Source organism: Equus quagga, chromosome 8 (assembly GCF_021613505.1).
Source record: "Equus quagga isolate Etosha38 chromosome 8, UCLA_HA_Equagga_1.0, whole genome shotgun sequence".
Taxonomy (NCBI): domain Eukaryota; kingdom Metazoa; phylum Chordata; class Mammalia; order Perissodactyla; family Equidae; genus Equus; species Equus quagga.
The window spans coordinates 79,228,684-79,241,292 of NC_060274.1; the positions used below are offsets into that span (position 1 = coordinate 79,228,684).

Consider the following 12,609-nt stretch of genomic DNA (forward strand, 5'->3'; position numbering starts at 1 on the left):
GCAACACTCACAAAACACAGGAAACCAAGGATTTAGCAACACAGTAAAAAGAAAAGCCTAATTCAGGGAAACCTTATATTTGGCCAAAAGGTTTTGCTGACAGCAAAAAGCGCCAACCTCCTCTGAATCCTGTAATCTAAGACAAGTCAAAAAGGTCAGTGGGACATTCACAAGCCTGGCCAGCAGAGTGGCCACACAATATCAGATGGAAACAGCCCAGAATCCAAACCTCTTCTGACACCTGACCTGTCCCAGACTATACACTCGGTGTCTTCAATAGCTTTACTGGGACCACAGTGAAAAAACTTAGCACAGAGAAAGGAGTATATGTTATAGCCTCTTTGTTTACTGTCTGAGAAGGACAAGAGAATCTGAGGCAGTTAGTAGCAATTGCTTAGGCCCCAAGACCCTGAACAAACCTTTGGGAATACAGTCTCTTGTTTTAAAAGTTCATCACTTCCCAAGAAAAGTAGCACCAAAAGGCAATTTCAAATGCCAGAGTAGAGGAAACCATCTCCATGCATCCTGATCACTTACCAAGCTCACTAGTGTAGCATGTCGTGCCTTCCCTCCTGTCACCACCACTCATCCACAGGAAAGTAGCACATAAGAAACATGGCCTCCAGGATGAGGGATATAGGGCCCTCACACCACAGAGCCCTTGGGGGACATGATACTGCTGCTCAGACACAGACCATTGTGGAGATCCCACAGAAAGAGGATGAGCTACAGGCCTGGCAAACCAAAGTCATGACAGACCAGCAGCCCAGCTTCCTCACTACCCATGCCCCCTAAGGCCATCCTTGGACAGTGAAGGCAGCTTCCCATGCAGCAGTGGCTATGGTAGGTCCGTAGGTCAAGACTCTGCTCTGTGCTGTACACATCCATGCCCAAACATAGGTACATATTACAGAACTCAATAGCTTCAAGAAATTACCTATGATTCTTTGACCTGCTTACCTGGATATGAATTCTTCTGTAACATTTTTAATCAATCCAGGTGGACCCTTCTTCAGGAATAATAAACCCCAATGTCTCAGAATTACAGAGCATTCAACATGTCCAAAGCATGTCATGGAAATTATTCTACAATAAAGATTAGAGAGACCTTCCCTACCTCCATGGATTCAGCTTGCTAAGGAGAATATATGTGAGGCTTAGTTCAGAAGGACAAAGATACTCTCTTTTTAGCAAACAAGTAACCAAAAGGGCAGGGAAGGGAGGTGAAATTTGTCATAGACAGGACAGTAGAATCCCCTGGTCTTGACATTATATGCAATGCTTTCAAATGGGTTCTTAGTACCCTAATTTTGAGGGAAAAGAGTGGAAGGAACCAGCCAATGCTTTTGCATGCTCAGTTTCTGCCTGTGACACTGAACTCAAGAGAACTGAGACTTTGGAGAAACCAAAGATGGTTCAAATGACTCGTGAGAATAAATTAACTCAGTGCTCCCTGCTGACAAGTTGAAGTTTCCTAATTGTAAAGCAGAACCAGTAGCCACCAACAAAGACAGCCTACCACACAGATGGAGAAGAGATAAAGCACTGAAACTCAGCCTGAGGGACCTCCACAGCCTTGGTGCACAGGGCCAGTGAGGCTCCTTCAGGTTCAGCAAAGCAAGTTCTCATCACCAAACCAGCTTCAGAGCAGCTGGCTTATTAACATCTGGAGATCTGGGCACTCTCTTCCAGGCCTGGAGACCAGGGGAAAAGCAATATAGGGGGAGGGGGGTCCCCAAGGCAGGGGGAGTCTATATTGTTGCCCCAGAAGAGGCCACTTCCCTCCTAAGATGCCTGGGATTTTCCACTTCAGCAGGGGAAGGTAACTCAGCACACACCAAAACAACGAGGGCGCAGAACAGATGACCTCCCTGCACAGTTTTGGATCAGAAATCCAGCAGACAGATGTGCCCCTTCTCTGAGCTAGGGAGAGCTAGGCCCAGCCCCAGCACACCTTCGCCCTCAGAAAAGCAGAGGCCAGACCAAGAAGTCACCAGGAGCTACAATAGGACATCAGAGCTGAGGTTGTGAGGGCCAGGACTGAGACTGGGCCAGGCTGGGAACCACCCAGAGCTTTGGTCTCCAAGGCTGACTGCCCTCCAAGATCAGCCAGCCCTTTCCAGGTAGATATACCACATATCCCTAATATTCTGTCTCCAAGTAATACCACCACTTCTTCTAAAGCAAAAACATTTCCCAGAGCCTTATAGGCCTGGTATCTGTTCAAGGGGACTCAATCGCAGAAGGAGCTGTTAAATCACCCACCGTTTCAGTTTGCAAAGTTCTATGACTTAGTGACAAGTGAAACTACATTCTGACAGCAACTGCAAGTTCCCTAGTACCCAGTGACTTCCCTTTTTTCCTTGGGATACTCCCTCCTGCTAAACCCCAGACCTAACCCCCCTTAACCCTCTGAATAAAGACGGAGAGCACCCCACCACATCTTACCCTGTGAGATATGGAGAACACTTCTCCTCCTGAGAGCTTAAGACCAAATGGAAGTTACTTTCCTCTTCACCTCGAATGCATTGATGGACTCTCTGAACTGGACTCCACCAACATGTAGGAAAGCACTCATGGTCAGTAATTCTGAAGGGCACAGAGAGGACCAGCCAGCCTTAGACAAGATGGTAAAAGAAGCATCTTAGTTCCCCTTCTTCTTGCCCATACATTCCCATGTCCTGCCTCTCTTGGTCTCAGCTGGCAGTCACTTCAAACCAGCAATGGTGCAATTCAACAATTAAGGTATTAGTTAATAAATGCTGACAGCTTGGCCTTTCCTGGTCATTTGTACATGTTAAAATATGAGGGATGAGCTCTTCAAGTGGAAAATCTATTGAGATCTAAAGCAAGGAAGCTATCATGGTGGATTTATGGTTGTTACATTAACACTTTGGAGCAAAAGACAGTCCATTTCTCTCACAGGCAAATGCCAGCCCAAGGCATTGATAACAATAAAGACTCTAGATGCCAGCAATATGCAAGGTGGCAGACAGTGTCCTCCAACCTTCCCACACACATGCATTCCCACCCCCAAACAACTAGCCTTTTCCCAGCTGCCAGAAGCACAAGACCTGGGGATAAGTCAGGCCCCCTCATCCTTGAGGGCCACTTTCAGGTGTCTAAATAATAATGATGACCATGGACAGGAAAGGCTGTCGACTTCTGACATAAAAACATTGAGCCAAACTTGGAAATGGTCTAAGAACAAGACACAAGCTGGGCTCATTACCTAAATTGAGGGACCTAGTTTGAGGATCTTAATATTCTTTAAAAAGGGGGGAAATCATTTATTTTTTCTTCATTTTCCACTTTGTGCCATAAGGTATTTTCAACAAAGCATAGAATCTCATTTGTTCAGAGGAAAAATGACTGGGAGAGCAGCTGATCACTGGCACAGTGGTCTGGCTCATTCATAGTCCCCTTATAGACAAGACACCACGTGGAGTGATGGAGCTGAGATGGAGAAGTTCTCCAAAGCAGAAGCCCCGAGCCAAGGAATGTTGCAAAGAGTGAGTGTTTACTGCGGGATTGCTATGCACCAGGGATTTTTTCACACTTCATTTCATTCAATCTGCACAACAGCGGTACGGGAAGAACTTTATTGTCCCAGTTTTATAGATGAGCAAAAAAGGGTACAGATCCTTGGGGTAACTTAGAAGGGTCAAGCAAGTGGCAGGCAGAGCTGGGCAACTCAAGAGCCTGTGCTCTACCATGTTCCCTCCCATAGAGAATTACCGAGGTGGCATCCAGACAATGGGAAATTATAGTGTGTGCATATTTGTATATGTGTGTGTGTGTGTGTGTCCACATATATAAACCAATAATGAAAATACAGAGGTGAGTACCTGGGTAACCAAGAAAACCTCTCCCAGATTAGAGTAACAAGGATTTAATTGAAAATATTGTGAGTCAGACACTAGCTCTGGAGAGACGAGCTGAAATGCAAGGAGACTTAGTTTTCCCTGTATGCCCTGACATCCTGTTTGAACATTTTATCACGTACACATACTTCCTATTTTAAAAAACTTTTAACTGAAAAGAAAAATCTGTATGTTGTTGCTGAGTCACTACATACTTGAAATTTACTGAGTCATATTTTCTAGAAAATAGATATGTGAGAAAAAGCAATCCCACACTACAGAGGCCTATCACACGCATCGCAAGGGAGCCAGGAGACATGGCTTCCTTCAGCGTAGGAGCGAGGACTCTGCTGGGGGTGTCTGAGTTGCTCAAGACCAAGAGCACTAGAAGCGAAACCATTCAGCCATCCTGTCCCATTTTCATTTTCAAACTAAAACCCCACTACCTCCACAGGACCTGTTTCTGTTTAGAAAGTTAGTGAAAGAATGGATGACCTCACTTTCCCCAACAGGTGGGTCCTACAGTGTTGTGCGCAAAACAAAACTTGAGTAAATTGATTCATATTTTAAATACCCTAGCAGAGGTCCTTGTTTTAGCAATTCTTAAGAGATCCTGTGCAAAGCAAAGAAGCCGATTGTGATGTTAACACTGTGTTTTGTAAATAATTTCTTGGTGCCTGCAAGAGTCTAGTTTCAGCCTGGAGCTAATCTTCAGAGCTGTCTGGGTGTCTGAGAGACTGGTAGTGCAGCTGAGTCTAGAGTCTATTTGCATGAGACCAAGGACCCTCCTGCAAGAGACGTCATTGTAAGGGCAGAGGGAGCCTACACAAGTTCTACCCAATAAGGAAGGCGGGGGCATTGGAGGGGAAGCGTGATTTAGAGCCTCGAGCCCTGTGTTAATAGGTTTCTTCCCAGCTGTCTCTGGATTCAAATCAAGTCATACAGCAGGAGGGAACTATGAACACAAGCTCCAGAAAATGCAACAAGGTCCTCCTTTGACATCCCATCAAAGAGGTGAGTAGTATTCTCCCTACTTCTGCCCTGAACCAAGCGGACTGCAGTAACTTGAGGGCTCCAGCAGACCCAGCACCTGCCTAGGCTCCTGGGGGATCGTCCCATTGCTGGTGGTGAGGACAGCTCCAGCAGCCCAAAACAACTCCCTTGGCACAGAGATCAAAGTCTTCACTGAGAGGACCCCCAGCGGGCCACTAGGGAGAGAGCAGGGCTGTAGCTGACCTGGCTGAAGCGGGCTGGAGCAGGTGAGGAGGAAACTAGCAGATGCCACGTGGCGGCAGAAAGGAGTCATTTATGTATGCACCACCCGCTGCACCTGAAGACTCCTAGCAATAACTACACAAGATTTGGGGGCAATCAGGCAGTTCTGCAACAACTGGTCACGGCGAGAGCCAGGAAAGAAAAACACTCCAGATGATCGGTAGTATCACCTTATTTGTAACCCTGGGCGGATGGGCTGTGGTGTGGTCTCAGGAAACTTAGGTCAGAACACCTTAGATTTTTTACAAATGTGAATAAACTAGAATACTGAATTCTAGCCTGCTAATCTGGTAATTAAAGTATTTTTTAAATTATAGTCAGCTTATTTCCTCCCCCTTGTTAAACTGTGTGTATGACTTCAGCTTTACTTTCTTTCTCAAGACGTGCCAAAATGCTGAGTCACAAAAAAAAGGAAAAGAAAGTACAGTGAGCTTCTTAGGGCTACGCTTGTAATGACCTAAGCGGCACTTTTTCCCCGGTTGTGATTCTTGTGATGCTAAAGGACGTCACATTGCACAATCCTTAATAAGGTTTCCAATCAGCCCCACCCGCTCTGGCCCCACCCCCACCCTCCAACAAAGATTTATCAAATGTGGGATTTTCCCATGAGTCTCAATATTAGAGTCTCAACCCCCAATAAATATGAGACTGGGGATGTCTGAGGCTCATTCTGCCCTCGAGCCCACCAGGAACGAAAGAGAGCTTCATCTGCCCTCCAGAACCCAGCTATGAACTCCCTCTTCACAAGTAAGTGAAGGAAATCCCTAGCCCTGGAACTGCCTGGCCCCCGTCCCTGGGTGAGGGAGGGGTGTGTGTCTGCGTGAGGGCTGGCTGGCAGCCAGCAACCAGAAGCACAGCTCCCCCAGCTGTGCAGTCTGCTCACTGGCTGCTCTCCCTTCCCTCCGGTACAGGCACCGTCACTCCAGTTGCCTTCTCCCTGGGGCTGCTCCTGGTGATGGCTACTGCTTTCCCCACCCCACTACCCCTGGGAGAAGATGAAACCACCTCAAATGGACCACTACTCACCACTGCAGACAAAACCAAACAGCACATTAAGTACATCCTCGGCAAAATCTCTGCCCTGAAAAATGAGGTGGGTAGGCTTGACAGAGGGTAATGAAAGGCCCATGTGGGCATTCGTCTTGCCCTTGGATGTGGATGGGAGCTTGTGCATTGGGAGGTCTTTGCTGGGTTCTGGGGCAGTTTAGACTTGAGGCCAAAAGGGCAGACTGTCTTCTGTATTTCTCCTCTGCTGCTGGTCTTAGGGAGGCCCTTTGCCTCCTGGAAAATACAGAATGGGGCTGGAATCTATGGCCCCTAGCCAATTCTCACCTTCCTACTTGGCATGAGTTGAGGGTCACTGTTTCTCAGGACTCCCTTTTCCCTAACCAAAAACTAAGGTCTGTCCATCTTCTTTTTGTCCCTTGGACTTTGGGAGATTTAGAAAAGTAGCACTTAAAATGACTGTTCAGCCTCTCAAGACAGTCACAGTACTTTTAGGTTATGCAAGCTCAGTGGTTAGGGACTCCCCAAAGTCACTGCAGCATACAAGATGCATACCTAATAGCCAACCCAAGTGGCAAAATCACAGATACGTTAAAGTAGCTCCCAAGCTTTAAATGCAAGGCAGTTTGGCTCTATTTGGTAGAAAGGAAAGAACACAGGAAGAGGGGATTGGGAGCCCCAAATCCAATTCTGATTCTGCAGAACCAGCCCTATGATCTTGAGAGCAAATTCCCTACCACATCTGGGCCCCATCTGTAAAATTATGTGATTGGACTAGATGATTTCACAGGTCCTTCCAGCTGGAGCTTTCTATGGCTTGAATTATACTCACCCAATTATCATCAAAATTGCTGTCATTTATTAAGTACCTACTATGTGCCAAGCACTTTATATAAATACTGTGTCTCATCCTCACAACAAACTTACAAGGGAGGTGTTTCGTTATCCCCAGTTTGGAGAGAAAGGGCACTGAGACTCGGATAGGTAACAAGCCTGAAGTCACAGGTGAGCCTGGGACTGAACCCACGTGTGCCCACCTCCACCAGACCTTGGTTGCCTGGATGCTAGTGGGTTGTGACTTCATTTTTTTTAGAGAATTTCCTGGCCATGGTAAAACATGAATGGCCCTCTAGTGGTGTTTGTTTTAGGGGCACTTAGACAATAACAATTCTGGTCTTCCTTCCCAGATGTGTAACAATTTTAGCAAGTGTGAAAACAGCAAGGAGGTACTGGCAGAAAACAACCTGAATCTTCCAAAGATGGCAGAAAAAGACGGATGCTTCCAATCTGGGTTCAATCAGGTACGAACTCATCACTTTCAGTTTCAGCTATTCCTTAGGCAAAAGTTCTCCCTCTTGCATGCAGTGCCTGTATACATATAGACCAAGCAGGCAACAAAGAGGGGGACAGATGTAAGGAACATCATGTAAATTTCATGAGGATGTCAACTTAAAGCTTTTTAAAGGAAACTTGTCTTTGAACAGCATGGTCAGAGATGGCCCCCAAGTGTTGGGATTTTCATGACTGTCAAACATTAGAAACCCCAGTAGGTTTAGCTAGTTCATCTGGTAAGATGATCCAGGAGCTTTCTTCTCTTTGGTTGCCCTTGGCAGAGTCCAGGTCTGCCCTCCCTGCTGAGGTCATTCTCTCCACCCTTCTCCGTCCAGATAGTGAGATAACCTACACTGGCTTCCGATCACTCTGTAAAAAGAGGTTTCAGCCCAACATTGACAAGGGCAGAAGTGCAGCCAGAGGGAAGAACATTAAGGGGAGAATCAAAAATGTCACATTCTAACATCTGTTAGGCTCTAGGTAAAATTAAGTGGTGTCTTTGATTGTCCAGATATTTAAAATGGGGCAGCTAATGCTGCCCAATGTCTCAAAACATGATGCCTAAGAAGTACTTGAATTTCCTTGGAGGAGCAGAAGGAAAAGTTACTGAATTACAGCAATTTTAACACCGTTAATTTTAATGTAATCAGTTATATCTTCCTAGCAATAACCAATTTTCCCACCATCTTTCCTCTTAGGAGACCTGCCTGATGAAAATCACCACTGGTCTTTCGGAGTTTCAGATATACCTGGAGTACCTCCAGAACGAGTTCAAGGGTGAAAAGGAAAACATCAAGACTATGCAGATCAGTACCAAAGTCCTGGTCCAGATCCTGATGCAAAAGGTGAGTGTGTCCTCATCTCCTCACCTGGCGTGGGGAAGAGAGGCACAAAGAAAGCAGCCTAGATAACTCAGGAATGCAGAGCCAATTTAAAAGAGATGGCCACATGTAAACGAAAAGATCTGAGAAATATTTCCTGATAGTTAAAACTTTTTTTGGCTCTCTTCTGCAAAAGACATCAATAACTGTATTTTAAACTGTTAAATGAGGTGGATTTTAACATCGACTTCTAATAGCTTAGGAAATAAGAAAAAAATATCTGTACAGGCAGAAGGAAGCATATCCAACCCTGCTCAGGGATCCATGATATCAAAGAACAGAGAGCACAAAAATTATTTTAATATTTTAATCATTTCCAAGTGACCTTCTTGTCATTATGGTAGTTTCAACTCTTTTCCCCTACTTTTTGCCAGAAGAGTTAATGCAGAGAAATGGCCAAAGGCTAAAAGCTGGAAGAGAAGGTATCAAGGGCTTTGGTCACCATGAGCTAGCCACTCAAATGCCACTCAATGGAGGCTTGAAGTCACAGCATGTGGATGAGCCAAACAAAGCCACATGAGAAGGGCCTAGACAGAGAGGCGGGCACATTCGGGCTAATTTTGCCTCTGCCTTTTCTGCTTTTTGCCTTAAACCATGGCTTCTCCCACTTTAATGTGCACATGAATCCCTTGGGAATCCTGTTACAATGCAGAGTTTCATTCAGCAGGTTTGTGGCGAAACCTCAAATTTGCATTTCTAACAAGCTCCAGGTGATGCTCATGCTGCAGTGCTCTAGGACCATACTTAGCGGCGCAAGTCCTTCCCCAGTTAATTATCCCCATGTCAGTGTGTCTATGGAAAGGTATTTCCCAGTCCTCTCTACAGCAGTAGGTCAGTGGACTCTCAATAGATGCTGGGCTGCGGGGTGAGAATGAAACAACAGAAAAATATTAGAGTTAGAGGCCAGTGAAGAATCCTTTAAAATAGGTTTTAACTATAGCTTCTTCATTCATCTATTGAATTTCAACTATGTGCCAAGCACTGTTTAGGATAATAGAGTCAAAGACAAATAAGATACTGTGGCTGCCCTCAGGATGTTTACGGTCCAATGGAGACAGAGCAGCAAGGAGATGATTGGAATTCAGTTGCTAAGAAAGGGCCTCCCACACAGGGTGGGCTCGGAGGAGAAGCACCTCCTCCTATCTGGGCAAGTCAGGGCAAGTAGCCCCATTAAATCTCCTTCACCCCAAATTTGAACATCTTCCCACAGCCCAGAGCATCCCTCCACTGAAAAGGATTTGTTCAATATTTAAATAATTCTTTTTGTTTTCTTTTCTCTTCAGATGAAGAATCCAGAAGTAACCACCCCTGACCCAACTGCAAAAAGCAGCCTGCTGGCTAAGCTGCATTCACAGAATGAGTGGCTGAAGAACACAACAACTCACCTCATCCTTCGAAGCCTTGAGGATTTCCTGCAGTTCAGCCTGAGAGCTGTTCGGATAATGTAACCTTGGCATCTAAGATTGTTGTAGTTCATGGGCATTCCTTCCTCTGGTCAGAAACCTGTCCACTGGGCACATAACTTATGTTGTTCTCTATGAAGAACTAAAAGTATGAGCGTTAGGACACTATTTTAATTATTTTTAACTTATTGATATTTAAATATATGATATTGAGTTAATTTATATAAGTGATAGATATTTATATTTTTATGAAGTGCCACTTGAAATATTTTATGTATTAGTTTTGAAAAGATAATGTAAAATGGCTATGCAGCTTCAAAGTCCTCATTGTTTCAGAGCCGGATCATTTCTTGGAATGCGTAGGCTTACCTCAAGTAAATTGCTAACTTATACATATTTTTAAAGGAAATATTTATATTGTATTTATATAATGTTTAAATTGTTTTTATACCAATAAACACCTTTTAAAAAAAATTAGCAACTAAGCCTCTGTGTGTCTTATGAAGCTTAATATGAACAAGTTTCTGTTACCAGTACCACCACCAAAAAAAACCTGCAATCACCTGGAAAAAGGTATACAGTCATGTGTCACTTAACAGGGATATGTTCTGAGAAATATGTCAGGGGTTTTCGCTGTTGTGCAAACATCATAAAGTGTACTTACACAAACCTAGATGGTATAACCTGTTACACATTTAGGCTATATGGTACTAATCTTATGGGACTACTGTCTTATAAGTGGTCAGTCCATCATTGTCCGAAACATCATTATGCGTCACATGATTAATTGAACACCTACTGCATGCCAGGCACCATGTTAAATGTGTTGCATTGATCATATCATTTAATCTCACACTTGCACACTCTTACAGATGTGGGAAAGTAAGTGATTTCCCTAAGTAACTTAGCTGAAAGGTAAGACACAGGCCCAGGTTGAAATCCAGGTCTACCTGCCTCCAGGCACCTTACCCTTAAATTTTAGGTCCCATTACCCACCAGGGAACTAAGAGATGATGTAGAAAATCCCAAGACATGTTAATACAGGGAATACATTTAAAGATGCAATCAAAAGCCTTTGAGATGATACAACCACTTGTATAAGACATAGCGATGTGCAAGCTTCCAAATAAAAACTAGAAGTTCTGCCTCCCTCCTCCAAGTTCCTCATACAATTCCTCATACACTACACATACCTGTCTGTCATGGCACCTACCACATTGTATCACATCTCAAAATTGATGGGTTTTTCTTTCCAGCCAGCATGTGTGTTCCTCAAGAAGGCAGACTCTATTGTATTCATCTTTGCATCTTGGGCCCATAGCCCAGAACCTGAACATAGGAGGCCTCAACAAACATTTGTTGATTGAAGAAAGCATACATAGATGATCAAATATAAGACATCTTAATTCTTGGGGACATAATACTGTTGGTCAATGAGTGGGGAAATTACAAATACTTTGTACTTATGTATCTTCATCTTAAGGAAAAATACCAAGAGTTAGAAAGAAACAATCTAAGAACTTCCAGAGAAGGCAATAAATAGTCAGTGCATGTATGTCTACCTCTCTTTTCTTTTGCACCAGCAGTATTCTTTGTTTGCCCTTCTCTCCTGGCCCTGTCGAGAGTGGTGGTGAGAGAGGCAATCTGCATAACCACGCACAGTCCTTCCATCCCACTTCAACACTAGGTTGGGAATTTAGTAAAGATTTCCCCTTTTCAACCCCAGCAATATAAAAGTTCTGTCTTCTAAGAAAGCTTTCCTCACCCTAACCACTATAGACCTCTTCCTCCAGCAGAGTGGTTCTGAGCAAGGGAAAGTCCATAGAGGTCAAGAATTGAGAGAAGCTAAGCAAGAGCCACATACTCTGATTTTCTAGAAACTGTGCATCACAAGTGGGCTTCCCAAAATTAACCTAATCAAATAACAATGAGAAATAGCAGTCAACTAATGCATCCATTCTTCAAACAAAAATATGTTGAGCACCATATATGTCAGGTAATGCTGAGGATGCAGAGGTGAATAAGCTAGACGTGGCCCTGGCTGTCATGTGGCTTACACTATGGCAAGGAAGACAGACATTGAACAAAGAACATAAGTGTGATGAGGTTTACAAGAGAGAAATGTGAGGTGCACTGAGAACCTATACTAGGGGCACTAGAAGCAGGGGGACCTAACTAAGCCTGGGTAGGGCAGTCATGGAGGCTTCCTTGAGAGAGTAAAGTTTTGGCTGAGATGTGAAACATACATGGGAATTAGTCAGGCCAAGATAGGTGGGAAGAGCATTCCAGGCAGAGGGAACAACGTGTGCAAACGTCTGAATCAACAAAGAGCACACTATGGTTGAGACAATAAAAACTACATTATATCCAGTGCACAAAGGACATGAGGGAAGGTGGTTGAGAGGGGGTGGAGAGGGAGGCTAGGATCAGATCATTCACAGCATCAGAAGTCATATTAAAAATGTTGGAATTTATTCCATATATGGTGAGAAGGCATTGACAGATTTTAAGAAGTAGAATAACATATGAGATTTACATTTTAATATAATCACTCAAGTTTCAGGGTGGAGAACGGAGAATGGAGAATGGCTAGAGGAGAGAAGGCAATGGTAGCCATCAACAAAAGATAGCTAGGAGCTGGTTCCGTAGGTTTTGGTGATTAGTGACAAAGATTCAGGAATTTCAGAGGACACTGAGGCTTTGAGAGAGGGAAGAAGTAGGGGTTGGATGGAAGAATAAAGCACAGAGAATTTTGGATTTGAATGTATTCATTTATTCAAATATTCTCTGAAGAACTGCATTGTGCTAGATTCTCTGCTGGGCCCTGGGGATATAATGACGAATCAGACA

At 44.2% G+C, this 12,609-nt stretch overlaps 1 protein-coding gene across 1 annotated transcript; it reads left to right on the forward strand.

The window, feature by feature from the left end:
* The first annotated feature begins 5,820 nt into the window (after positions 1–5,820).
* On the forward strand, positions 5,821–9,804 carry IL6 (interleukin 6). Its single transcript, XM_046670477.1, has 5 exons — positions 5,821–5,885; positions 6,050–6,231; positions 7,331–7,444; positions 8,174–8,320; positions 9,640–9,804. The coding sequence occupies exons 1-5, from the start codon at positions 5,867–5,869 to the stop codon at positions 9,802–9,804; spliced, it is 627 nt and encodes a 208-aa protein (XP_046526433.1). The 5' UTR covers positions 5,821–5,866.
* The last annotated feature ends 2,805 nt before the right edge of the window (positions 9,805–12,609 follow it).

Bases quoted from the DNA above. Each gene is read 5' to 3' on its own strand.
- IL6 (XM_046670477.1), top strand. The intron at 7,445-8,173 runs GTACGAACTCAT...CTTTCCTCTTAG, and splicing joins TCCAATCTGGGTTCAATCAG to GAGACCTGCCTGATGAAAAT. The intron at 8,321-9,639 runs GTGAGTGTGTCC...TTTTCTCTTCAG, and splicing joins TCCAGATCCTGATGCAAAAG to ATGAAGAATCCAGAAGTAAC.